Raw genomic sequence first — 26681 nt, 5'->3', positions numbered from 1 at the left:
TGTATCTATTAACCAGACCCATATTCAAATCGATGACAAGCAGTGAAATGCTCTAACCCACTGACAATCCCCTGAGCCATCTCTGGCTGGATTTCCAAACTTCTCAGCACCCAACACTTCCCACTATGAATAATGTGAGCTGCTGGGTGCTGAGCTCTTGAAAATCCGGCCCATAATCTGAGCCTATTTGTTTAGAATAAGGCTCATGAAATGGGGATATGGCAAACACTTATAGCCGGCTTTTTCTAAAATGCGTATCAGCAAACAGACATATTCACTGATGCACAGAATAAACCAATGGTTTCCCCAAAGTATTAAACTATCCTATTTTAACTAGAGATGGGTCTGATCTGAGAAGTTTGGATTGGATCTGCACTTCTCTCAAGTTCAGGGGCTGGTCCACGTTAGAAATAACAGCAATTAATTTGGATCTCAACATCCCCGACGTTCATGGTCTTTGGATCTGAGATTTTAATTTAAAACAAACAATCTCTGTTTTTATGTTACCCATTCCCCAAACAGTGAATATGATCTACACTTCCCCCCCCCCTTTTCTCATTTGTTGCCACCATGCTAAACTAAGTGATGTCAGAAAGGATGATTTTGCACCAGTCTCCACTTGAACTGCACTGCTTACCAACATGGATAGTAAGACCTAGTAAGATCTGAGCAGGTGCAGGGAAAAGTCCTACAGGAATTTAGAGACATCGCCTCGACTTTAAATGAACAGAACCCAGATTAAGGAGTAACCTGTGCAACCCCTAGAAAGAGCTAAAACAGCAGACCAGGAGCCCAGACTGCTGGGTTCTATTCCTGGACCTGTCATTGACATCCTGTGACATCTTCCCCCAGTCACAGCACCTCTCTGCCTCAGTTTCCCTGCTTGTAAAATGAGGACAATACCAACTTCACAGTTATGGAGTATATCGTTGTTTGAAGAGTGCTTTGAGATCTCTGAATGACTGGGACGATGTATAGAAGTGCAGTTATTGTTATTACAAAAAAAGAAGTCTAGAATAATCAGGGTAGGTGAAAAATCCCCTGCATTCAAAAATAAACAAAATGGACAGTTATCAAACATATTGGCACCTCTCCCCGAGTAATAATTTCCCTCAACTCTTTGCTCCCTTAAATATTAAACAAAAATCTTGGAGTTATTTGAGTCCTTTCCTGACTCTGACTGCTTGAGCACCAAGAGAGGAGGGAAAACAAGGGAGAAACGGAGCCAGCAGCTGATGCACTTGTGTCTGGAACAGGCCTGCTCTTCTCCCAGTTGCACAGAAAACCCCTGGGAATCAGATGGAGCAGGAGGGGATGAGCAAGGGGGAGGGAAATGCATATGAGGAAGTGATCTAATGCATATAAAGAGAGAGAGAGAGAATAAGTCACTGCAATAGAATGGAAGGGGAAGAGATAAAAGAGACCTAAATCTAACTCAAGAGAAGCAGGTGAGGAAAGCATACCAGCCCTCAGGAGTTAATTGGCCTGGGACAGATTGGGTTTCTACTCTAACACAGTAACCTTTTTGCTTTTGTGAGCTGGTACCATATCATTGTGAGCTGGTACCTAATATCACCTCTGACTCTCCCTCATGCCAACATCCCATGCTTCTTAGTTTCACTTCACCCCCCTTGTTGAAAGGGTGCAGGCAATTCAAGTGACCGCTTGCTCCATATTCATAGAGCAGTAGGGTGGATAGTAAACTGGATACGATCAATAATGCCAGGAAGACACACACACACGCACTTGCCCCCCACCCACCATGTACATTTCAGACAAGGAGTGGCAAAAACTCTTAAGCACCAATCAAAGAGATGTCCCTCCAGGTCTATGGGGCACTACCATCATGCGGTGAAAGATGAACAGAACTTTGGAGAGCTCAAGGTTATTCAAGAGATGTTTTTTACTTATAGAGACCAGGTAACTGCGGCAATATCTTTTATTGGACTACGACTTCTGCTGGTGACAGAGATAAGCTTTCCAGCTTACACAGAGCTCCAATAAAAGATTTTACCTCCCTCAACTTGTCTCTGTAATATCCAGGGACCAACACGGCTACAACAACACCGCATACATGGTATCTGCTTGTCAGGCAAAAGGCAAAGAGACTGAAACTCTGCCTATCAGGAAGGAAGGAAATAAGGGGGAATCAAAGACCCCAGATAGTCAGGGAAGAACCCAGAATATGATGGTGATAAGAGAGGGCAGAGGGATTGATCAAGAAAGTTACAAACTAACATCATCCAGCAGACCTGAAAATTGGACAGTGCATTTTGAATAAATACTTATTTTAACAGTGAAAAAAATAGCTTGGAAGAGACAGAGGCCATAATGGGATTTGGATTACAACAAAAACCACCTCTTCCCCTTGCCAATTATTCTGACGTTGAGGGTTTTGTGATTTTCCCCTTCTAGTCCGGCTCCTATATGCAAGGAAGATAGGGCAGGAAACCAATGGATGTTAACTCTCCTGCAGGGATGCAGAAGGGGGACAAGACACAAAAGGGTCTCTTTACAATCCTCGTGACTGATCTAAAGCCCACTGACATCCATCTTACTGTCTCTCCTTTGACTTCAGGTCCCTCATGACAGATCCTCAGCTGGTGTAAACAGAAGCCAACGGAGCTATGCTAATTTGCACCATTTAAGCATCTGGCCCATCATATTTATACTCTTTGACAATCTTGACTATAGACTTTGTGTCTATAGGGTCAGGGTCAGTCAGATGGAGCAGTAGTTTACTCGGCGAGAAGTTCTATTACGATCACCCTGAATAAGGGTGGCAGAATCGGAGATTCTGGGAACTGTCTCAAGCTTCTCTCTTGTTTTCTTTTCATCCTGTGGGCTAACCCTCCTTTTTTCCCCCACTGCTTTTACACTCTTCACAGGTTTTCCTCCCAATGGGCCATTGTAATAATGCCTTCTTTTATGTATGGCTTTGTGGAGCTTGAAATGTATATCAAACACATGCATTAAATGAAACCCACGGAGTTTACAGGATCCTTCACTTGTGTCAAACAATTTAGAAGAATAAACAAGCTTTCTTTCCTTTATGACTGGAGTTTAAATGCGCTATTGATCCGAGAAAAATCAAAGGGGCTTTGGGAATTGTGTGTGTGTGTGTGTATGTAAGAGAAAGAGAAGAATAGAAGGGGGTTAGAGGTGAGCAGGAATTAATAGAAGAGCCAGGGATTTCCCCCCCCTACAGAAAGCTGGGATAAAAATAGAGAAGAAATTCACATCTTGTTTACACCAATGTAAGGGAATTACTACAGATTTACACTGGCATCAGTTCAGAATCAGGCTGAGACATTTATTTTTAGATGTCACACTTCTAAAAAAACAAATACTGGGGCAGTCTTCATTCATTGTCCCAAACAAAGCAGTAACACACCTGTAATGTGCGGGGCCATGGCTGTAAAATACTGCAGTCTTTTTTGAATATGTAGACTAGCAGGGTTGGTATTTAGTAGAAAAGATGGAAATGAAAGACACGCAATCCTACATGGAACATTGCTTCAGGACTATGTGGGATATAATGAGCGATTTAAGGAAGAAAAGACATTATTCATATTATTGATTTGTATTACAGTGGTGCCTAGAGGCCTTACCAAAGAACAGAACCTTTTGTGCCAGGCTTTGTACAAATACATAACAAAGACTGCCACAAAGAGCTTACAATCTCAATAGACAAGACAGACAAAGGGGCAGGAGAAAGAAAATAATATCCCCATTTCACAGACAGAGACTTAGGCTTGGTCTACACTAACCCCCCAATTCGAACTAAGGTACTTCGAACTTCAGCTACGTGAATAACGTAGCTGAAGTTCGAAGTACCTTAGTTCGATCTTACCTCGGTCCACACGCGGCAGGCAGGCTCCCCCGTCGACTCCGTGGTACTCCTCTCGCCGAGCAGGAGTACCGCAGTCGACGGCGAGCACTTCCGGGTTCGACTTATCGCGTCCAGACAAGACACGATAAGTTGAACCCAGAACTTCGATTGCCAGCTGCCGAACTAGCGGCTGGGTATAGACGTACCCTAAGTGACTCCCTTGTACATAAAGCTCTGCCAGGGTCCTTCTGCCTATATGGGCCTGCCAGCCCTTGTCCCTGCAGCTCACTTTCTGCAGATCTCCCTCTCGCAGGGGTATGCCTACGCAGCAAAAGCTATGCACAAGCGAGCTTGAATCCAACTAGAGTGGATAACAATAATGAAGACAGCACAGCTTGGGCTTCAGAGCAGGAGTAACAGCCTAGCATAGACCCTGGGCATGTATTTGACTCACTAGCCTGCTCAAACTCCTGCATTGTGCTCTCTTCACTGCTCTTGTTACCCGCGCTAGCTGGATTCAAGTGAGCTCAGGTAAGTTAGCCCCACACTGTACTCTTACTGAGCCAGAGGCTGGCCTTATGGAGTGTAGTCCTGTTACAAGCTCTGGGTACAAATCCTATATGGGACTTGAGGGAACCAGCTCACCCTGTGACAAACCTCAGCATTTAGGAGCCTTAATTTACCACCCTTCACATACGCACAACCCTCCCTCCATTCCACACACACACATACCACCGTGACCACCGGTCCACCTTTATTTTCAATTACTCTATTTATTAGCGAAGCCAGAACGTAGACTCTTTTGTAAACTGCTCTCCTCAATATGGTGGTCTGACCACTTGGGTAGCCAGCAAACCCAAACGTCAGGACTTTTAAATACTCTCTGGGTTCTAGAACGGAAAGCCTTCTCACGCTTTTGCCAACTTCCCTCCCTTCACCAGTTCTACCTTGCCTCCATTGGGGGAGGGGAGAGACAGATAGAGGGAAAAAAATATTTAAAACCCCCCATGGCTTTCCCCCCAAACAAGTATTAGGTTTTGCAATTCCACACCCCCAATGTTGCTGTCTTCTCCCCTCCCCCCTCCCTATTTCTGCTATCAAAATGAAATAAATCACGAAAGCACTGAAGTGTTTCTAAAATGACAAGCCACCAGTGGCTCATATGAAATGAGTAAGTAATCCTAAGCTCAGCGCCAAGTATCCACTGCACAAAACGGCCACCAAAATTGGCACCAATTATTTGAACCCTTGAGCAGAGTGGCCAAAAATACAGTGAACTATGGAGTCAGACCGATTTATCCTCTCACCCCACAGGTGGTTGATTCAGGTCAGGGGTTAGCAGCATTGGCAGAGCATCTCGGTGGAAGACTGTGTTCCCACTGCTTGCCAGGCTGCAAATCACTGTAGATTGTTGCCTTTCTGTTCTATTCCTTATACCATGCCCATCACCTTGGTATCAGAGCACCTTCCAGCAATGCAGTAAGTGATGGGACTAGAATGTGTCACATATGGTTCTTTCTTTCTATGGTAATAAAAAAAAATAGAGATTTAATTTTTAAAAAACCCAATGACAAATCCATGCAAGTGAAAAACCTCAGACTGTTGAAGAACAAAAGATGCGGCATTATCTGTCCGTTTTGGTACTACATTACCTACCTATCTGCTTTGTATGCGGGGGGGGGGATATCAAACATAGCATCTGTACAGAAGCAGTCACTCAGTTGAAAGTGCACCTGCTAAAAAATCAGCCGGCTGGGAAAGCACCAACATCGCACCCCACCCATTGAGTCCAATGAAAGTGTATGAATCTGATAGCAGATTAAAAATTATAGGAGGAAATTACATGGGTATGAAACTGTGGCTCGATGTGCTCTGATGCTGCTGTTTGAACACTGGAGCGCTACTTCGTATCCCTTGTGTACCTTCAGATTAACCCATTTGTTGAAACCCTGCTGGAGGCATTACTCAAATGGCTTACTGCACACCGAGGCTGTGACTTTAAAAGAGCTCCAGTGTGTGCTGATTTTGGCATTTCTTTCCCCTTGGATTCTGCTGCAGTTGTGTGTTCACCAAAGAGGGAAGTTGGGAAAACACAGGCACTCCCTTACATATGAAGGTCTATTAACTTGGGATCATGCTCTCTGTTGGCAGCCGGAGGGATAGAGACGGGGAGAGAGAGAGAGAGTGTGTGTGTGAGTGAAAGGGAAAAAAAAAGAAAACAAAACACAAATAACTTTTACTCTTCGGAGCAGGCACGCCTTTTTACTCCAGCTCCCACGTCTGATCATTCACACAATCCTCTCAGCTCCTACCTATTAAAGAGTCAACGTCACACTGCTAACAAAACACAGGCCATCCAACTCTTGCGCTTTCTACCAACAACACACACAGGCAGGAGCAAGCCAGGAGGAGCCCATTTCTTAGCAATTCTCAGGGTGGAAATGTAGACTGGACTATCTTGGAGTCCAACAGAAGCAGGGCATTGCAGTCTATGTATTGCGCTGATTTTAGGTAATCCGAGTGGATTAACGGTCACCCTGGTTTAACCTGGTTAAATTAACTCCTTGGTTTACGCACTAGAGATGCATCCCGATGTAGAAAGGGCTACATTAGAGATTACTGCTGTCTTTGAAAGCAATCATAATGCACTGTTTGAGCATGTGTGCGTGAATGTGTTTGTGGGGGTGTGTCTCTGCAACCGCTGTGCGACCTGACTGTACGGTGTTTTGTGAGGTCGTCTGTGCTGCATGTGTGCCTGCTGTACGGGCTGGCGTAGCGAAGGGATATCCCATGCTCTGAGTCTGCCTCTGGGCAATCAAGGCTGGGGTTTTGCACAGCACATATTAATGGGTCAAACTGCAATTTTCTCAACAGCTTTGCTTCGCAAAATGCCAGAACCAATAGCAATGAATCCAAGCAGGGCAGAAATAACATCACTGCCAACCAGTGTGAAAATCGGCAGACTCTGGTACCGAGGGCCGCCTACCCTCAGAGACGGGGGGGGGGGGGTGGCCCAAAGTGATGACTAACCAGTAGAGTAGCTCTATAAAATTAGGCATTTATAAAAATAAACTGAATACAGCAGCAAAGGGCAACACAAGGAAATTTGGCTTCTGAGCAGCACAGGAGCTGCGTTTTGCCTGAAATAGAGCAGGTCCTTCTCTCTCAGGGCTCACTTGGAGAAGCCAATGGCAACCTGGATTCTACCTGAGACCTAGAATGAATGAATTCAATGCACATCCATTCTGCCCTATGGGCACATTATTGACTGTGGCCGGCAAATGGAGCAATGAAAATCCGGGGCTGAACCGGCGGGGTGTGGGGGTGCGGGAGGAGGGGGAGAGAGAAGCACTGGTGAGGGAGGGCAGAGGAAGTGATAGGAAAGATACTAAAGAAAATGGGAAGTTTCATTTCACGGAGGTAATATTCTGCCGTTATTTACATCCCGTGCAACCCCACTGACTCCCTCTCCTCCCCACAACGTATCAGTGGTAAAGACAACGATAGACTCTAGGGGCCAAGACTGCCGCTTACACCAGCAGTGAATTTGGCCCCATCTCCGCTCCCATTTTAGTGTCTAGACAGACTACTGACTTCCGTGGGGTCACACCAATGGGACTCGCAGGGCAGAATCCGATTCCTAAATCTGTCACATCCAAAACAAGTGAAAATGAGAAAGCCAAGTCTCTGGGCACCCGGAACCCTTGATTTCCTCATTCAGAGAAGAGTCTAATCTCTCCCTAACCTTGCTGCAGGTCTGGGAGACCGTTAGTGTGTGGAGGATACTCCAAGTGAGTTCCTCTTTGGATCTAGTCCAGGTGTTTACACACACAGCCAAACCTGGCTCCTCTTCAACTGGGGGAGGTGGAGTTTACCAAAAAAAAAAAATAAAAAAAATAATCAGCGTTCTCTGGAGTAAAGATACAAGCTTTATGGTTCTAAACTGGGGCATTTCTTTTCTAGCGGCATGTTCTTTCCGTGCATGAAACGGGTCAGGTGTTTTATACAAGCAATAACTTAAACTCCCCTATTCAATTAAAATCTTTTATTTTACTACTAACAACCTTTGTGCGTGTGTGTATCTAGATTCCTCATCATGTGGATTACACATTCTTGTAAAACAGTGCTTCCGGTGTTTGATTAAATAAGTGTCTATATTTGCTTCGTATTTTCATTGACAATATCTGTGTAAACCTACACTCTGTCTTTCCCCACTTGAAAGGGAAGCAATTTCAGACCTACTGTTGTAAATCAAGATTAGGAATAAGGGAGGAGGGGGAATAATAAATAATGGGGAATGGTGATAATCTAATCTCTTCCTTGCCTGAGATCACTCATCTCTCCTTCCTAGTTGGACTCCAGCTTTTTCCCTTACCATAGGCAGAAGGAAATACAATCTACGCTCAATGTCTCATACACTGACAAGCGCACCGCATTCGCCTCCTTAAAAGTGCACACAGCAGCCGGGCACAGGGGGAAATTAAAGCAATTTGCTGCCGCGTCTGCTTTGTTTTTGTTTTTTTCCTGAGAAGGAAGAGACTTTCTTGAGTGACAACAATCCCATAGGTCAAGTATAGCGCACTCAAGAGAAAGGAAATAAAAGAATGGAATGTGGCAGGGAGACAGGAGGAAAGCAGCCCTAAAGGCTGATCAGTGACTATATCAAGAAGAAGAAAAGCATCCGCTGGTCTCTTGTAGGAAATGACTCTAGTTAAAGGGGAAGGGAAAACCCTCACTGTCTCTTTAAGGCATCCTACGACAAGGAAAAATTGTACTTTCAGGGAATCTCCTTGCCAAAAGAACTGTAAAATATGTCGTCCTCTCTGCCCCTCCACCATCCCGCGTCTCCTCCCCTGTTTGGTTTTGTTTTGTTTAAGGGGCATTTCCATTTTCTACAGCTTCCTTCAGAACAAAGATGAATGTTTCAGCGATTATGAGGGTTTGTAAACCTTTTACTTTCTCAAAAGTATCCAATTTTATGGCAGCTTCACTGCATTTTAGCACTCAGGCAGAGGGAGGGAGCGGGAAAGAAAAAGAAGAACACAAATTCCTGATGGGCTCATAACTTTTAAATAAGAAAAGTGCAATACTCCTCATTATTGTCACGATCGGACAGCTTAGCTCAGTAACTGGTCTCAGTACTAAACAATTTCATAGGGCAATTTGACCTTATAATCATGCGTGTTACACTTGTGATTTCAAAGGGGAGAAAAAAAAATACTAAAAACATCCTCTAGATGCTGTACCAGTCAAGTACTAGCTGAGTGTTGAGGGGTTGGGAACTTTATGAACTAAATTTGACTACTGAGGCTTTACAATAGCCAAAAGTTCCTTTACAGCTCTTTGGAACCACATGCTAACCTAGTGTCTAAAAAGGTAACAGCTGAAATAAACTGAAAAGCTAATAAAACCCAAGGAAATCAAATAGGATCCTCACACGCACATTCCCACACAAACAAATTACGTATGCATGAATTTTTTACACACACACACACACACACTCTTCCTACAGTTCTATTTTTCCTTATCAAATTAAATTAGAAACGTATAGAAAGTACTCGCCTTCCCATTTGCACATTAATTTAAAAATAAAGAGACTATTTGGAATAATGCCATTGCCTCCGGCAAAAGTTTACTTAACTTTTATATATACATACACACACACACATACACACACACACATACACACACACACACACACACACACTTTCAGATAGTTTGCGGAGTTTCTAGTTCATCAAATGTAGAGATATCGCTAATAAACACACAAACGTGTATACATACATCAATACATGTATATGTATACGGAGACACATACACACACACACACACACATATATATATATACATATTTAAATATACATTCATACATTATACATACATGCGTGCGCCGACACTTGGCTATTCTGCAGACATGTGAAATATAAAAGGGATGCTACAGGCACAGGGAGCTACCTACCTGCAATGACAGCTGGTGATCTCTGTCCTCCTTCAGCTCTCAGCCACACTTGCAAAGTGAAGGCATCTCTGGGCAGCTCAATATCTGCTTTCAGCCGCAGCTGATCACCTTGTCCACTAAAATAGAGCGCCCTGCTTGGGGTAAGGGAATCCTCTTCGCCCTTTACCTCCCGCTGTTGCCTCCTGCGGGGGACAGGCAGAGGCTCCAGACTAGCAGTGGAACGCCTGCCTCGGGCTAACCTGGTGGCACAGGTGCCCGGGGCGGTGTAGTGGATCTGGCGGGTGTGCCTGGTGTCCCTTCTTGCCCTGCGGGAGCGCTCGTCCATCCCACATTCGGGTCCACTGGCTACGGCTGTACAAAGAAGCGCAAGAGGCAGCAGCAAACTCCAGAGCTGCATTTCCAATCTTCCCCCCCCTTCTCCCCTGCAAATCCTCCCGATCTGCCAGCTTTGGGCTCCTCCTTGCCTTGACTTTCTTCTCCTGTTCACCCTTCTTGGGTATTTGCTCTTTTTATAACCCTTCTCAGTTGCTTTTTCTTTTCTTTTTTTCTTCCTTTCTTTCTTTCCTGCTTATAGATTTTTTCCCTTTTAAAATAAAATAAAACAAAAACAAAAACTCCTCCTGGGTTAAAATGTATTTCTCTGTTCTTCCTACTCTATCTGTCTTCTTCTTCTTCTCTATTCCTCCACAGCTGGAATTCCTCTCTCTCTTCTTTTCTCTGCTGGATTTTCTTCCCTTTATTTTTTTCTTCTTAAAAAAAAAAAAACCAGCTTTCTCCAAGACACAGACCCACTGATTTCCCTCCCCCCCAAAAGATCCTCTCCTCTATTTATTTTCTTTCCCCCCTTTTTACCCTAAGCCACACCCCCCTCCTCCCCCCCCCCAACCTCTCCCCCCTCCCTTCTTCTCCACAAAATGAAAGAAAAGAGAAAAAGCCCCTCAGAAGATGAGTAAACAAGAATATGCTAATCTACTCTGGGGTGCTCCACCTTCCCAATTGAATGATTCCCATTAAAACTGCAGGGATCATGACTAATCAATCAGCTTGAAGGGGCAGATAGCTCCAGAGTCTCAAACACTTTTGCTGATTTCTTTTTCCCCCCTCTTTCCTTCCCTTCTGTTCTTTTCCTTCCCCTCTTTCCTCTTTTATTTATTTTTTTAAAGAGGGCAATTAATGTGAAGGTACCAATGTGATAAAAATCCAGCCCCCCTTTCTGCAATCTCCCCAGCTTTCCTCTTCAGTCCAGTCCAAAACACACATTCCTATTTTTTCTCTTGGCAAAAGAGTCAGCTATTTCTCCTCTCAGACTCCCCTTTGCACTTTGCTGGTAAACCTCATGCTCCTCTGCAGCACATAAAGAGTCTTGAAACTTGATTCTCAGATTTTTTTTTAAAAAATTGCTTGCTTTCTTTCTCTTTTTCACTCTCTCTCTCTCTAATTCTTTCTTTCCCTCTTACTATTTTCTTAAAGTTATGCAATCAGCCAGGCTCCCCCTTTTGTGGTCCCCCTCAGTGCAGTTGTGTGCAGCTAATCCAAATGTTGCATCAAAGGTCCCCATCCGATCATCAGGAGCAAAAAGGAGTGAAGCTTTTTGAAGAGCATTTGCTTTCCAGAAGCTGTAGGAGCAGAGCAGGGTTTGCCTTTTGAATGCTCCCAAAGACGCTTGGTTTGGTTTTTTTTTTTTTTTAAATAATAAAAACGATTAATTTTATTTTTGATTGATTGAAAAAATCCTCTCTCAATTTGGCTGATTTTTCAAATCTAAGGAATTCAGCTCCCCTGGTTTCCTTGGCTTAGTTGTAGCCACAGGTAAGATTCTGGCTGCTTGCTGGTTTGTGGATCTCTGTTTCTGAGCTGGGACGTTTTTTTTTTTTTTTTTTTTTTTTTTCTTTTCTTTTTTTTTTTTAAATATATATAGTCACTCTTGAAAGATCTCAAAAGCTCCCCCTGATGGCAACAAAAAGGATTTTTCTAAGTACTTAATAAGTGGAAATAAGTTAGCCGTAGTGCATTATAAATCCATAGGCTACTATTCCATTCAGAAAAAGTACACTACAACCTGGTTACCTCCTATTACATTCATTCACAAACCCAACAACTCTCCCTAACCTCCCCCAAAATACTAGCGGCTTTGTTCTTCTGCAAACATTTAATAGAGTCGCTGCAGTGAAATCTCCAATTATTATGACCTTGTTGCGTCTATATATTATACTACTAGTATAATAAGAAGTTTCATGATAGATAATTACATCTAGAATACACATGTAAAAATGAACTAAAATCAATTCTTTCAATCGGTAACCTAGATTTTTTTAAAATTATTATTAATGTGAATATATGTGAGGATTTTTTGTTTACGTGCTAATTTGCAAATATTCAGGCATATACAATGGGGACCTGAATTTCAGAGGTACTGGGCATCCAAGGAGTGTCATGGAAGTCAATATGGTACTGCAGATGCTCAGCACCTCTCTAACCAGGTCAAGGGTGTCCCAGGCATTAGCCCAAATTGGGCTAATGATCTAAAAAAGAAAACCTCTTGTAAGTCTATATCATTTTCCACATGAAGACCTCAAAATGCAACACAGGTACTTGTGAATTAAGCCTCGCAACATCTGTGTATGGCAGATACAGATTAGCAATTACTGATCAAAACACATGCTATGCCATAATCATGCGTGAGTACTGCAATATAAGAAATGACAGAAAAAGAAAGGGCGCATTCAATTACTTGCACACTTTACAGAGAGGATCTGAACCCGAGTACCTTATTAAATTATTATTTATAATCTGGACTGTAGTAGCACCTAGAGGACCTAACCGAGACTAGGGCTCCATTGTGCAAGGTGCTGCACAGACTCATACTGAAAGACAGTTCCTGCCCCAAAGAGTCTACAATCTAAATAGACAAGATGGATGGTGGGAGGAGAAAACAGAGGTATACAGAAATGAAATGAACCTGCCCAAGATCACACAGCAGATCAATGGCTGATCCAGGAATAAAAAACAAGTCCTCCAGACTCCCAATCCAGCGCCCTATCCATTGGGAAAATTCCCACAGAAATCAATGGGAATTTTGCCCGAGTAGGGTCTGCAAGGGCAGTACTTAGTAGTAAAAGACCTAAGGAGTAAAAGGCCACAATTTCCAATGCAATAATTTTCCATCAGAAAATGGGGATTCAATGAAATCAAAACGTTTCACGGGAACGTATTGATTTCGTGGAAATATTTAGATGAAAAAGTATTGAAATATTCCATTTCAAATTTATTGTTTTGACTATTATATTATATAAAAGTCTAAATAATAAAGTCAAAACAAACCATTTCAGCATTATCAAAATGAAACCTTTTGTTAAAGTTGTTTCAGTATTTCTGAAAAGGAATTTTCATTTGGTGGGAAATTCCAAATTTTAACATTTTCTTCTAATTTGGAAATTCCAAGTTTTGACCAGCTCTACTAATGAGACTTGAAGAAAATGTAAACAAAAAGCAAGATATAACAAATATGCATGTTCCAGAAAAAGTTTTAGAAAAAGTAAATGAGCACACATTCCCTTAATAGGATTCCCTTAGCCTATGCGTCAAATCCTGCTTCCCTTTCTCACAACAAATGAAATTCAGCCTTGTGCAGATGGACAGCATCAGAGCTGTGCCATACTTGAAAGCTCTGAACTGTAATCCAGGCTAGCAATCTCCTAAAAATTGCATTTCTCGGGAGATTTTGGCTGCCAGTTGGGCCAGAATCACCAGGACAGAAAAAGCCTCCTTCCTGAGATTTGGACATTTCCACTTTTGATCCTGGTGGAACTGAGAAATACAGAAGCAGAGCAAAAACGAAAACAATGTCAAAAGACCATTGGGAATGGGTGAGGCTGATTTGGGCTCATTGACAATTTTTCAAAAAAGGGATTCTATTTTTTTTTCTTTAACAAGTTGTCCATCTTTACTTAATCTCCATATTGTTTGAAAACGAGTGCATGTGACAAAGTTTAGACCCTGCCTTAGTTACCTGCATACAATTCACATCAAAGTTCTATTGTTATGGGTCCTTTATTGCCTATTGCTCTGTATTCAAAAATAGTGCATAAATATGCTAACCTAAAACATTAAACTACTGCTATTATATTCCCTTTTTTACTGGATATTACTAAGTTATGTATGAATACTCCTGTCATGCTTTAAGAATTGGAGAAAAAATAGGAAACTGGTTCAAGTCAAATTTGGTGTAAAATAAGGAAGCATGGAATCCCATCACTTATCATTAGGTTCTTAAATTGGACGTTAAGAATGGTAGATGAGTTGGAGGGTGTGACATTGGATGATCTAGAGCAGGGGTTCTCAAACTTCATTGCACCGCAACCCACTTCTGACAACAAAAATTACTACATGACCCCAGGAGAAGGGACCAACACCTGAGCCCACCCGAGTCCTGCTGCCTCAGGCAGGGGGACCAAAGCCAAAGCCCAAGGGCTTCAGCCCCGGTTGGGGGGGCCTGTAACTTGAGCCCCAGCCCCCAGTGCTGAAGCCGAAGCCTGAACCTAGCCGCCCAGGGCTGAAGCCCTTGGGCTTTGGCCCTAGGTAGTGGGGCTCAGACTTTGGCTTTGGCCCTGGGTGGTGGGGCTTGGGCTCCAGCCCCGGACCCCAGCAAGTCTAACACCAATCCTGGTAACCCCATTAAAATGAGGTCGTGACCCACTTTGGGGTCCCAACCCACAGTTTGAGAACCGCTGATCTAGTGGTAAGCTCTTTATCTTATGCACACAACATCATACAACCGGCAGACATGTCTTAATTAATGATGATACTCTTCATTACCTTGGAAAATAAGTATACTCAACATGGACTGATAAATGCCAAGACGACAAAGCGGTTGTATCTTGGAGAAGGAACCATAGATAAATTGTTGAAATGCAGCAGCTGTGGCATCATCGAACAAGTGAAACCTTGTGCGCATCTAGGAAGTTTGATCATTATCGATGCTTCCATCACCAATGAGGTTAAAGGAAGATGTGCCTTAACGACAAGTGCTGCGCAGAAGTTGATGAAATTATGGACTGATAAAAATATTAGAAATTTGTATCAATGTGAAAATTTATCAAACCAGCGTGCTAACAGTATTACTCTATGGTCTGGAAGCAGCTTCATTAAATGAAACAGACGTCAGAAGGCTGGAGGCAGTAGAGATGAGAGTTCTTTGGAAGACGGCAGATATAAAGTGGAATGATTTTAAGATGTCAGAAGGAGAGTAGAATGTAAAATCAGGGTACTAAACGGGCTGCAATAAAAAAAGATTATGATGGTGGAGACACTGTAGAAGACAAATAGATGATAGGATGCCAAAGAAAATGATGCAAACACAATAAAGGACATTCAGACCTAGAAGCAGATCACTGAGTAGATGGCAGGACATTGTATACCAGGACATGCCCAGGCTGGGCTTAATGGCAGAACAAGCCATAGACAGGAATCAATGGCACCACTGAACTGCTCCCAGTCTCTGTAGAGATGCTTTGGAATAATAATAAGAAGATTCCTGGATAAGAGACTCACCAATTGTAATTTCCTCAGTTACCCCATATACAAATGTACACATGATCTCTTGTGATTTTTAAACATGTTGCTTGAGCTACAAAAGAATTAAGAATTGCAATAAATTACAAAATTAAAAAAATATATTGATCGCTTTATAAAGGGGTCAGTCATGGCTGTAAACTTTTACTTTAAACTTCTCTCCTGCAGAGAAGTGCATTTCCCTACCATGCTGATCAGCCTGTGTGTTTGGAATTCAGTTACTTTATCCTTCAAATTTCTATCATGAAATATCACATTTCCAGCAATAGTATGTATTCTGGGTTTTTTTTTCATTACTTTCATTAAATAAATTCTACATTTTTGGGGGAGGTGGGAGGGCGAGGTGAGTAATAAGTTGAATTCTATTCTATTGTGGTTATAATGAAAAGATATTTTGATAGCCATAGATTATCTAAACGATGGGCCAAATTCTGCCCTTAGTACACCAGTGCAAATCCTGAGTAACTCCAGTAACCTCCTGGAATACATCCAACCAAAATTGGCAACCCTAGCAGTGGGGTTATTCTGCATTTACAGTAAAGTAACACAGCCGAGTTTGATTCCCAAAATCATTTTAAATCAAAGATTCTCCTTTCAGTTTTATGCCACAGCTTTTAGCAATATTCTGTTCAGTATGGACTCAGTGGGTGATATCCTGGCTCCATGAAGTCAAAGGCAAAACTCCCAATTGACTTCAAGAGGATCAGGATTTCACCCAATATTTGTCTCCTTTCTGCATGACAAAGTACCCGTCAATATCATCTGGACATGTAAAGTCCATTTCTGAAACTCTTCCTTATGAGAGCCATCCCCAAGAGTTCAATGAGCTCAATGGGAATATCTGCATAAATAAGGTGTGATCCCTCTCCCATGGACTTCAGTGCACAGGACAGGGGCCACACTAATCATAACAGGGGTTGCGGAACTAGGCCTTTAAGGAGACTAGGGTATTGGCTTTGAGATGCAGCTTCTGGGATAAACAATGTTACCCTAAACTTGGGAATTTCCTCCTTCTTTCTGTCCCATAGACTGCTAAAATGAGCGTTAAGAATACTATAGCATTCTACAGTCTTCTTCTTTGTGTTAATCCTACCAAATGGGGCTGCTCTACAAGTCCTCTCTCCAAAGAGCTCTGTTCAATGCCATAAACTACAGCAGTGACCTCAAATAACTTTCAATAGTATGGTGTTTTGGACTTCTATGGTAGGATACAGGTAGTAAGGGCTTTGGCTGGCTGTTTTTAAAGTTGTGTTTACTAGCTGAGGGCAGAAGGCAGACTCAAAAGGGGCTCTTGTCCTGTTGCAAAAGATGTTTGCATTGCTCTGTTCTCTGCTAATCTCAAGAGTGACAAAACATCAGCAAATTGTTCCAGGAGGAACCTTCTGCATCCTTTATTTAAAGCCCCAGGCTAACACTGATTCCCATCTAACTATATCTCATTAGCACTGGGTGGGGGACTATCTCAAGCAGGGTTCCTGAAACTCATGTTAAAGCTCCAGTTGATAGAATCAGGAAAGGGACACACTGAGGGGAGAGACAAGGTGGGCGAGGTAATATATTTTATTGGATCAATTTCTGTTGGTGAAAGAGACACACTACGCTTTCAAGCTCCACACAGCTCTTCAGGTCTGTAGAGGAGACATTTTCAAAGCTGTCTAGCGCATACGGACTCCCAGTTGCCATTCACTTCTACACAGAAGCGGGTATAGTGATCCCCTTAAGGAGCTTTAAAAATCCACATTACTCACCCTTACTTAAAAAAAAAATAATAATGTAACAACAAGCAAATAATATAAAAAATCTTTGGGGGCAGATCCTCAGCCGGTTTAAATGGTCACAGCTACATTGACTTCAGTGAAGTTACGACACTTTACGGCAGCTGAGGATTTGGCCCTGTTTTAGCGTGTACTGGGGATAAAGCACATAACTGGGATTCTGGTGGTCCAGGCTCTATTCCCAACTTGCCTCCTAAGTCACTGAACTCACCACTTAATACCTCACGTTCTCCTTTCATTTAACAAGGATAATATTATTCACCTACCTGAAAGTGTGTTAAATGTAGGGTGACCAGATAGCAAGTGGGAAAAATCAGGACACTTTTTCTCTGAGGGGGAGGGGAGAATAGTTGTGTATATAAAACAAAGCCCCTAATATTGGGATGGTCCCAATAATACCGGGACATCCGGTCACCTAGTTAGTGGATGACCTGCCTGTTTGCACAGAGATTTGAGATCCTCAGATGGAATTTGCTACAAAAGTGCTACATATTAATCATGATGATCACCCCCCGCCCCTCTTTTTGTCTAATAAAGTATTTCCAGATTGGCATGAAGATATAGTAACATGTATATCACTTTGAGAAAGCCTAAATGGAGCAGACTAAACAAGTAGACTACATTCCGGGGTGAACTAACTGGATGTCTGGTGTTCCAGAACAGAACTGAGATGAAGTCCCAAATTGTCTCATCAGATGATTTTTAAAATCTACAGGATGTCTGGCATCGGGTCAAATGCTGAGGAAAGAAATCTGGTAAATGACTATTCTGCCCGCAAAATCTGTTTATCTGATCATTAGGATAACATGGGCTACGTCTACAAGTTTCTGGGGTGGGGGCGGGGGGCAGGGAAGCTATCCAACTGTCCATGAACATAAATGAAAGACGACAATGTGTTCTTCGTCCCTCAACTATTAGATGATTTGTTTTTTGACTTTCACAAGGAGGACTGTCACATGGCAGCTGCTTTACTTACTCCATAGTCATACTCTGTACAGACTACTTTGTGAGCAGCCTCCTTGCTCTCCTCAAAAGACTGGAGGAAAAGACTTTCCTCTTAAGGCCTGGTTTCCAAAGGCGTTGAGCACCTGCAGCGCCTCCTGGAGTCAGTGGGCGCTATGGGGGTGCTATACCTCTGAAAATGAGGCCCAGGATGTGCAACATACGCAGCCTCCAACTACGGAGACAAATGCTGTCTCAGAGAGGGGAAAAAACATTTACGCCAAACCAAAGAGCAACTCCGTATTAGCCAGCGCTGGACAGCCAAACAACTGCAAGATGGAAAAGACAGGGGGCTTTTTTATTACACAAGGGTCCCCTGTCTTTGTAAATATATTAGTAGATATGTTTAATCCAAATGGGCATGTAGCCATAACACAAAACACACCACTACGGTTGCTGTTAATTAGCACCCCCTCCACCCTGCCTTTTGGCAGTCTCAGCAGAGAGGTCAAGGACTGAATGGGCTATGGAGACTGAACTCTTCTCTTAGCCCTAGTAATGTTTTCTCTACAATAAAGATAAAGCACAGTGGTGCGGGGGAGTGGGGGAAAATTATGCGGCCTCTACTGATTCTGTACCTGTTCTGCGGATACATGGAAGACATCAGTCTCCAGGGCTGTCAATCCAGCAACTTTCTCCAGCCATAATTCATTTTAAAAAGAAAACAGAAAGAATGGTATGTTACTGACAGTCGTTCTGGAGGGGAGACCGGGAGCCTAGGGCAGCAGAGAAGTTGGGTTGCCTTTGCTCTTAGATTCTGGTGGCTGGCTCAGGACAGCATGGCATGGACAGCTGCTCTGGAAGGGAGCTGTGTGTCCGGGAGATGGGGAAGCAAGGGTAGTGCTCTGTGTACCACTAGCTCAGCTCTCCTGAAGGCTGAGTCAGTATGGTATGGCATTACAGTAGAAGAGCTCAGTGAACTGCTCTGAAAGCCGGAAGCAAGGTGCTCTGCTGGTGAATGCGTGTGCATGAGGTGACGAGGGTAGGGGTCAGAGTGGGATAGAAATGTACTCTGGAGTACTTTGCTCCAGAATAACCTGGACAATTCAATCAGCCACCTGGAGAGGCCTTTAGATCAGGTCAGGCCAGGGCACATTATGCCATCTATCAGGTCCCGTGACTTTCACAAATGAGTCAAACACACCCAAGTGTTTTTTCCCCAGGACCAATTTTCTATTCTGAATGGTGATGCTGACAGGATCAAAGGGGAAAACCTGTCTTGTCTTGCTGCTGAGGAAGATAATCAAGTAAGTGATAAACAAATTGATCAAGAGAAAGACACTGTGCGCCTTTCAATAGAATGAAAGCCAAGAGAGAGAACTCAGGAGAAAGGCCTCTCTCTGCTCCTCAGAAATTCCCTTACTTCTTTCTCTCAAATGCCATTTGAGTAACACAACTGCAATGTCCCACCCACACGAGATATGGGCCCAAACTGAACCCCCTGCTCCAGACTGCCCCAACTCAGTCAGATCTGAACTTAGCAATCGCCTCTATGTGTACAGTGCAAGGGGCTAAATCAAAGCCCTGGATCTAAACACCCCGAACGTTAGTAAAGTTCAGATCCCGATTCAAACTTTGTGGCTTGGGCCCATCTACAACAAACCAATGGGTAGATTAAAGTTAAATTCTCCCCCATGCTCCCAATGCTTGCCCCAGACAGATTTGTCCTCCAATCCCAGCCCCATTCCCCCTAGCACAGATAACTTCATAGCGTCCCTCATGAACTCCTGTCTTCTTCCCACCAATGAGTCCTTAACCTCCCCCCTAAGTGAGGCAGGTAGTGCTGCCCACCACAGAAGCAGCTGGCTGGCAGCAGTCAGCTACCAACTCTGCACTGCCACCTGATTCTCTGATTCTGGGGCTTCCGCTGACCCCAAGGACCCTGCCAGGAATGATAATTAATGGCCACTCCACAACAACTGAAGAAATGGATGAAAATGAAAGGTAGGTCACTCTGCATAGGTAAGCCAATCCCGACTGAATGGGCAAGCAACATAATGGAGCTGACAAAAGCCATACACGTTTCAGAATCTCTATCTTGTCTGCATGAGGAATTCATGGGAAAGTTAGTGCAAAACAGCTAGGATGTAAATGTAAAGCGCAAGAGCTATTCCACACTTACTTCCTGTGTGGACATTCTTATTCGGCACTAGCACATGGGGTGCTAGTTCAGAATAGCTAGTCCAGTCTTCCCCCATGGAGATAAGCCCTTGGGTACTCATCTGGCTCCCATCACCAGTGGCACATTAGCCACTGGGCCAATGGGACCTGTGCCCAGGGGCCTTGGCACCCAGACCCGCTCCACCTGCCCATCACTCCTGCCAGGGAGCAAGGCACAGGGGCTTGCCCCACTCCGCTGGCTTGTCCCGCTCCACTCACCTGCCCTGCAAGCCCCCACACTCCAACCCTATTTCCCTGGCAGGAGTGCGGGGTGGGTGGATGGACCCTCACTTGCTCTGGCTCAGGACCCCACAAAACTGTAATCCGCTTCTGCCCATCACCACTGTATGTGAGTCCTCATTATTTGTAGTGTATTCATCCTCCAAGCTCTCTGTGAAATAGGGCAATGCTATTATCCCCATTGTACTGATGGGGAACTGAGGCAAATTACAAATGGCCATTGGACCCCTTCAACCATGTTCCTGGTTGGTTCCTTGGGTTCAAAAGCAGGGTTGGAGAAAGGGGAGTGGAAGGACCATATCCAATCAGAGCATTGCATAAATCCTGGTCCTATCTAGTCACACAATTCTGGAAATGCTGGGATGGCAAAGGAAGACACTCATCTGCAGTGATCAGTCTGTATGCCACAAAGTGGGTTTTTTTTTAAATCCTCCTGTCTGCCAGACGTAAGGTGGAGGTAGGTCCACCCATCACTGTTCCCTTTCAGTAACATGCTTTGCTTCAGCTCCTGCAAAGTTTCTTGGGAGTGTTTCCCATCCCCATTACATCAGAACATAGAACCATGCTAGAGCCCCCTCCTTGCCTTCTCCCCACCCTCAATTAGGCTTTGCTCCTTTTTCTTCCCGAGTATTACACTGTCAGAATGTGCAGAAATTAATTGATTTGTGAAAGGAAAGTGCAGGCAGAACTGTATTAAATCAAAACATTCCAGTCATTCCTCCCAAGCTTTTGAGTGCAATAGAGATTCCTCAAATACGGTAAGAAAACAAAACAAACAAACAAACAAACAAAGGAGGGGGGGGGGAAACAGAAGATAGGCAGACAAAGGAAAAGAAGAAAAAAACCCCTACAACAAAAATCAAATAAACCCCTAGCTAAAAATTGGAGGGGTGGAGGGTTCTGTTAGAAACTTGGCATTGATGGCTTTCTGTGATATGTCACTGCGTGAAATGAATACGATATAGTACGTTTATAGGAAACTACTGCCATATGTGAGGCTGATGGCAAACTGCCCTTTTCCCACCACCCCCTATTGCTTTCATCACTAAAGCTGAGATTAAATAAGTGCAATCCATCTCCATCTATCTTAATGTGTAAATACATCATGGACCAAGGTGTACCATTGGTCACAAACCAGTGGCAGCTCTAGGTCAAAATTTTAAGGGGGGCATTGCCTGTACCCCTCATTCACTGCCCATGAAATTAAGGGCACTTTTGAAAAAAAATACCCCTTTATCCTCTGCTGTGCTTATCTGGTTCTTCAGGGAAGTGTAGGAGCCCTCACTGATGTCCTGGTGTGATACAGGACACTACAAAGTCTGGAGCGCTGGCCATGCCCTTGGTTAGAATATGGGGGATGTTACATGGACACCTATGAGTGTCACACCGACTTGGGTTCTCTAAATGGGCTGCAGAAACTTGCCGCCTGCACCCCTGAAGAGTGGCAGGCAACTGCAGTTCCATTAGAAGTACCTATTAAATCTGCCTCCTTCAGAATCTGATCCAAAGCCCCTCGAACTCAATAGAAATCTTTCCTTCAACTTCATGGGCTTTGTATTATCCCCTAAGTCTTTATGTAGTTTGAACTATGCTAGAAGTGCCTCATCTAATGTATGATTTCATCCTCCAGGGGGAATGGCCAAGATTATTAGGCTTATCCCATGACTTCTGATTACCTTATATGCAGTGATTTGCGTGTGGCAGTCCCAATCCTCACGTTTGAACATTCGTGTCACAAAGTCACCACAAATGCTACCCATCGGCATCCTTGTTGAGACTGACACAGAGGCTGAGGACTGGATTCAGAGGCAGCCTATCCAATTCTCTCACTCCCTGGAGGTGGGGACTGCAGGTGAGGGTGGGTGCACCTGGATAGGGTTGGAAGGCTTGCATTGATACTGCTCACGTGCTATACTTTGTTACACAGAGTTCCACCACCTTTCTCTGTCCACCACCTCTCACCAGCACTAAACTCACTAAAAGTTTTTTTTTTTAAAGTAGAATTAAAAGAAGAAAGATTATTAGGCTTAAATGTTAATTTACTTTTAATTGTGTCCTATATTTTGGGACTCTGCTTCCCGATTCCACTGACGAATTTCTTATTAAAACTGATCTTTACAAGGGCACCAAGTTAAAAAAGAAAAAAAAAAAAAAAGCACATTCTCCTGGTTTGTTTATATTGGGTCACACAGTAAAGCCAGGTTTTGTTTTTCTTTTAATTTCGTGCTTTAAGAAGAAACACATTGTTGGAATCACGAGGCCAGGACCTACGGTATGGTATAATTTTCAAGGTACCCTAGGCCAATTCCCCTCCCCCCCATACCAGTCTCCCTTTACTTTTTCTTGTGATGAGTTTTCCTGTTCTCAGCTAATAAGTAACAAACCACGTCAGCAACACATTCCACACCCCCATTATTAGGAGGCGTTTTTCTTCTCTCTCTCTAAGAGCAAAAATAAGAGGTCAGTTTTCAATAAATTCAGAAACGCAGGCTGAGATTGTTCAAAGCTGCCATCGGAGGGATTTTGATGCTCAATTCACATTCAAAGTAATGGGAACTGGGTGTCCACATCTCAGCTAGGATTCTTACAAAAATCCCGCTGGGTTTTAATGTTGATCTGTGGATGCACATAATGGGGCAGATCAAAACCCCTCCTTCTGCTCCCCATATCCCTCCCAAATGAAACCCCAAGACAGGAGTGTGAGGCAGCTGATGGATACCATAGGCCCAGTGTTTATAGCCTTGCAAGAATTACTGCTATAGGGAGTTATTAAGAGGTATTTGGTGATTAAGAGCCCTGGTTAGATGAGAACTCACAGATACTCTGGTCTTAGTCATTTTCAGCAGGAAAAGCTGTAAGGAATAGCAAAAACCACCCTGGTCAAATAGTTTTCAGCGACAGAAGCTCCAGCCTCTCCCAGAAGGTGTCACTGTAGGGAATAGTCTAGGAGAGGACTGGCTGTGGGGAACAGTTAGTGCTCGCTTCCAGGGCACTCCGAATGACAGTAGCCGCAGCATCTGGAAGCAGGACTCACAGCAGGAAACGGTGCAGGATGTTGCCTTTGGTGGAGCTTCCAACCACTCAAAGCCCCAGGAATGGCTTAAGGGAATGGGGTGGGAATCTTAACTATGGAGAAACTCAAGCTTTCCCTCCTACCCATCTTTCCCAAAAGGGCTATGGAAGCCAGCCGGCTTTTTGTTCTCGGTAATCGCGCTACCAAGATTTCAAAGGCATTACGTAACTGAACCAGTGTAAAGTGATTACGTCCAACACTGTCAATAAATCATTAACGTTTCTTAACACGATCAGCACAACTATTTGTGTCACAGCTGTCTTGTTCACTTTCCAATCAAAGCTTTCAAATTAAATATTCATTTAATAGTAAAATATTAATGCAGCCCCACTGTTTCTGTAACAAATATTAATTTCTTATGGCACTTCCAGGCAAGGCATAAGTTATAAAGTTCGGCTCACGCAGGAATCCCCTCAGCTCCCCCTTTCCCCCATTTTTTGTTTGCATTATCCTGTTTTTAGCCCGGAGAGAGGATCTTTTCAAGGAAGGGGCTTGCAGAAGGAGCAGAAAGGTAGATTATTTATTTGAAAGCATACCCACGACCTCACCCCACTAAACCAGGAGAATATCGAAGGCTACCGTTCTATCTCCTGGCTGCAGAATGAGTCATTCATCCATTCAGCAATTCCTGTTGGAAAAGAACCGTGAGTGTCTCTGCCACCAGAGTCCATTACAGATATTAAACTTAGCAAATCATCAAGGAGGGGCAAGATTTAAAGTCTTCAAGGCGCATGCCTGGTCTCAGCAGAAGTGGAATTGATTTGATAACAAGCTTATGCAGCCTTAATGCCTGGGATACGTGGTACGCAGTTATCTTGGATAAGAAGCAGATGACAGGGATAGAGTATTTCTCTTTTGAATGCTTTTTTTTCCCCTTTGGTTTTTCGTGGTTCATCTCAGGGAAAGAGACACTGAATTCTAGTGAAGGCTGCAGGGGTGTTTCTTCTACTGCATAGTATGCTGGCACATTACAGTCACAGACAGTGTTCAGCCTTCCCTCATCCTTGTTGCATGAGGCGTGTCCATGGGGCATAAGGAATTTACAAGAACTGACAGGGTATTCCGAAGGGGCAGTGTGTAATGGGCCATGACAGAGCTGTGCCGTAACTAGGAACCTGCACTGCCCTACATAAGGCATCAGGATGTCAAGGACTTCACTGTCTAGAAAATTCAGGGTGGGAGGATGGGTGCAGTGGAAGGCCAGGGGTTAATTTTTGATAAATGGGAATATATAAATCTCCTCAAAAAGTCTACTTGTCTGGGCAATGTGCTGTAATTGTTTCTATTGCTTGCAATCTGCTGATCCCCTCCTCCTCAGGCCATTAACTCCAAGTTACTCCTTGTTATGTTGTGGACTAAATCATCTCCAGTGTTGAGACCCACTGATCTCCTTCTCCCACTACCATCCCCATGCCTCGTTTACAGACATAGAATCATAGAATATCAGGGTTGGAAGGGACCTCAGGAGGTCATCTAGTCCAACCCCCTGCTCAAAGCAGGACCAATCCCCAACTAAATCATCCCAGCCAGGGCTTTGTCAAGCCTGACCTTAAAAACCTCTAAGGAAGGAGATTCCACCACCTCCCTAGGTAACCCATTCCAGTGCTTCATCACCCTCCTAGTGAAAAAGTTTTTCCTAATATCCAACCTAGACCTCCCCCAACACCCCACCCAGTGGCGGCTCCAGACACCAGCGCTCCAAGCGCATGCCTGGGGCAGCAAGCCACGGGGGGCGCTCTGCCAGTCCCTGCAAGGGCAGCAGTCAGGCAGCCTTCGGCGGCATGCCTGCGGGAGGTCCCTGGTCCCGCGGATTCGGCAGCATGCCTGCAGCGGGTATGCTGAAGCCGCGGGACCGGCAGACCTCCCGCAGGCAGGCCGCCGAAGGCGGCCTGCCTGCCGTGCTTGGGGAGGCAAAAAAGCTAGAGCTGCCCCTGACTCCACCTAGCCTGGTGTGCCAAGACACAAGCCATTCTGCTCCCATGCCCCTCCTAAAGATCACTCCTTCAGCACAGCCTGCGAGAAGGGAAATGATCCTTCCTCTCGGCTTCCCGATGAGCCCAGTCTTTTCTACCTCTGCCTATTAGACTGTAAGCTCTTCGCAGCAGGGATGCCCTTCATTTTGTTTGTGATACTGCACCAGGCCACGTTGTCAGTGCTTAACTAACACGACGTAATAGTGAAAGTGGGAAGCAGCAAGACCGTACTATAGTGATACTGGGAATCGCGGACAATTCTGGAGGGATGCTGGGGTTGACTTTAAATAGGTATTGGGTAATTTCTTCCCTGACTACCCGTTCTTTTTCATTTTCATGCACCTAGATTCAGATGAGAATGGGAGCAGACTGGCAAAATACCACGAGCATGGCTGTTCTCCCAAGACCTTGGCCCTTGGATGGATGCAGAGGGAGTAGGATGCAAGCTTTCTCCTCCCCACTCAAGGACTTTGAGGAGCAAAGCATCTTCTTTCTCTGGGTGCTCTTATAGGTGCAGTCAACCCCAAAGGGGGCTTAGAGGAGACAGGGCCATGCTCCCCTGCCTCCGCCACGCACACACGCACAGTGGTCCATGCAGCCAGTTAGCTGTGCAGAAGGTAGGAGGGTATACCATCCCAGGAGATGCTGCAGTGTATGCCTCCCTGGAGGTACAATGCCTCCCACAGCTCCCATAGGGTGGTGGAACTTCATTGCCTTTATGGTGTCTTTATGGCTCAGCTTAGCCCTTGGTATTTATGGCCTGAATGGAAGCAGGAGTTACTAGAGAGCTGCCATCTAGCCTAATTCTGCAGAGGAGCAGTCAGGATAAGTTGGATAAATATCTGTGCTTGTTTGAATGGAATCTCAGAACCTGATGAGGTTTCTCTATCACTAGGCAAAGCTCCAAATCCTTATAATCACCTAAAGACTATCTGGCTGCAGTCACCTCAGGCACTCTTATCACTCACTATTGGCAGGTAAGGAACTTGGTTGGTTTGGAGCAGTGGGGGACTCAGAGAGAAATTTCACAGACATTAGTCAGCGGGGTGGACACCAGGCTTCGGGGGAGGGAATAAAAACAACGTAGGCTCTTTTT

The 26681-nt window shown here is 44.2% G+C and overlaps 1 protein-coding gene across 2 annotated transcripts in view; it reads right to left on the bottom strand.

Annotated features, from left to right (window-relative positions):
• The window catches only part of PAPPA (pappalysin 1), a 227778-nt gene extending 217274 nt beyond the window's left edge, over positions 1 to 10504 (bottom strand). For both annotated transcript variants that reach the window (XM_024197842.2, XM_024197843.2), the window contains exon 1: positions 9792 to 10504. In XM_024197842.2, coding sequence (XP_024053610.1) covers positions 9792 to 10188 — 397 coding nt within the window. In that variant the 5' untranslated portion in view covers positions 10189 to 10504. The remainder of the gene's footprint in view (positions 1 to 9791) is intronic.
• Positions 10505 to 26681: the final 16177 nt, after the last annotated feature.

Source organism: Terrapene carolina, unplaced genomic scaffold (genome assembly GCF_002925995.2).
Source record: "Terrapene carolina triunguis isolate 2854851 unplaced genomic scaffold, T_m_triunguis-2.0 Scaffold238, whole genome shotgun sequence".
Classification (NCBI taxonomy): domain Eukaryota; kingdom Metazoa; phylum Chordata; order Testudines; family Emydidae; genus Terrapene; species Terrapene triunguis.
Note: the sequence above shows the minus strand (reverse complement) of the source record. Positions and strands in the feature narration are given on the sequence as shown.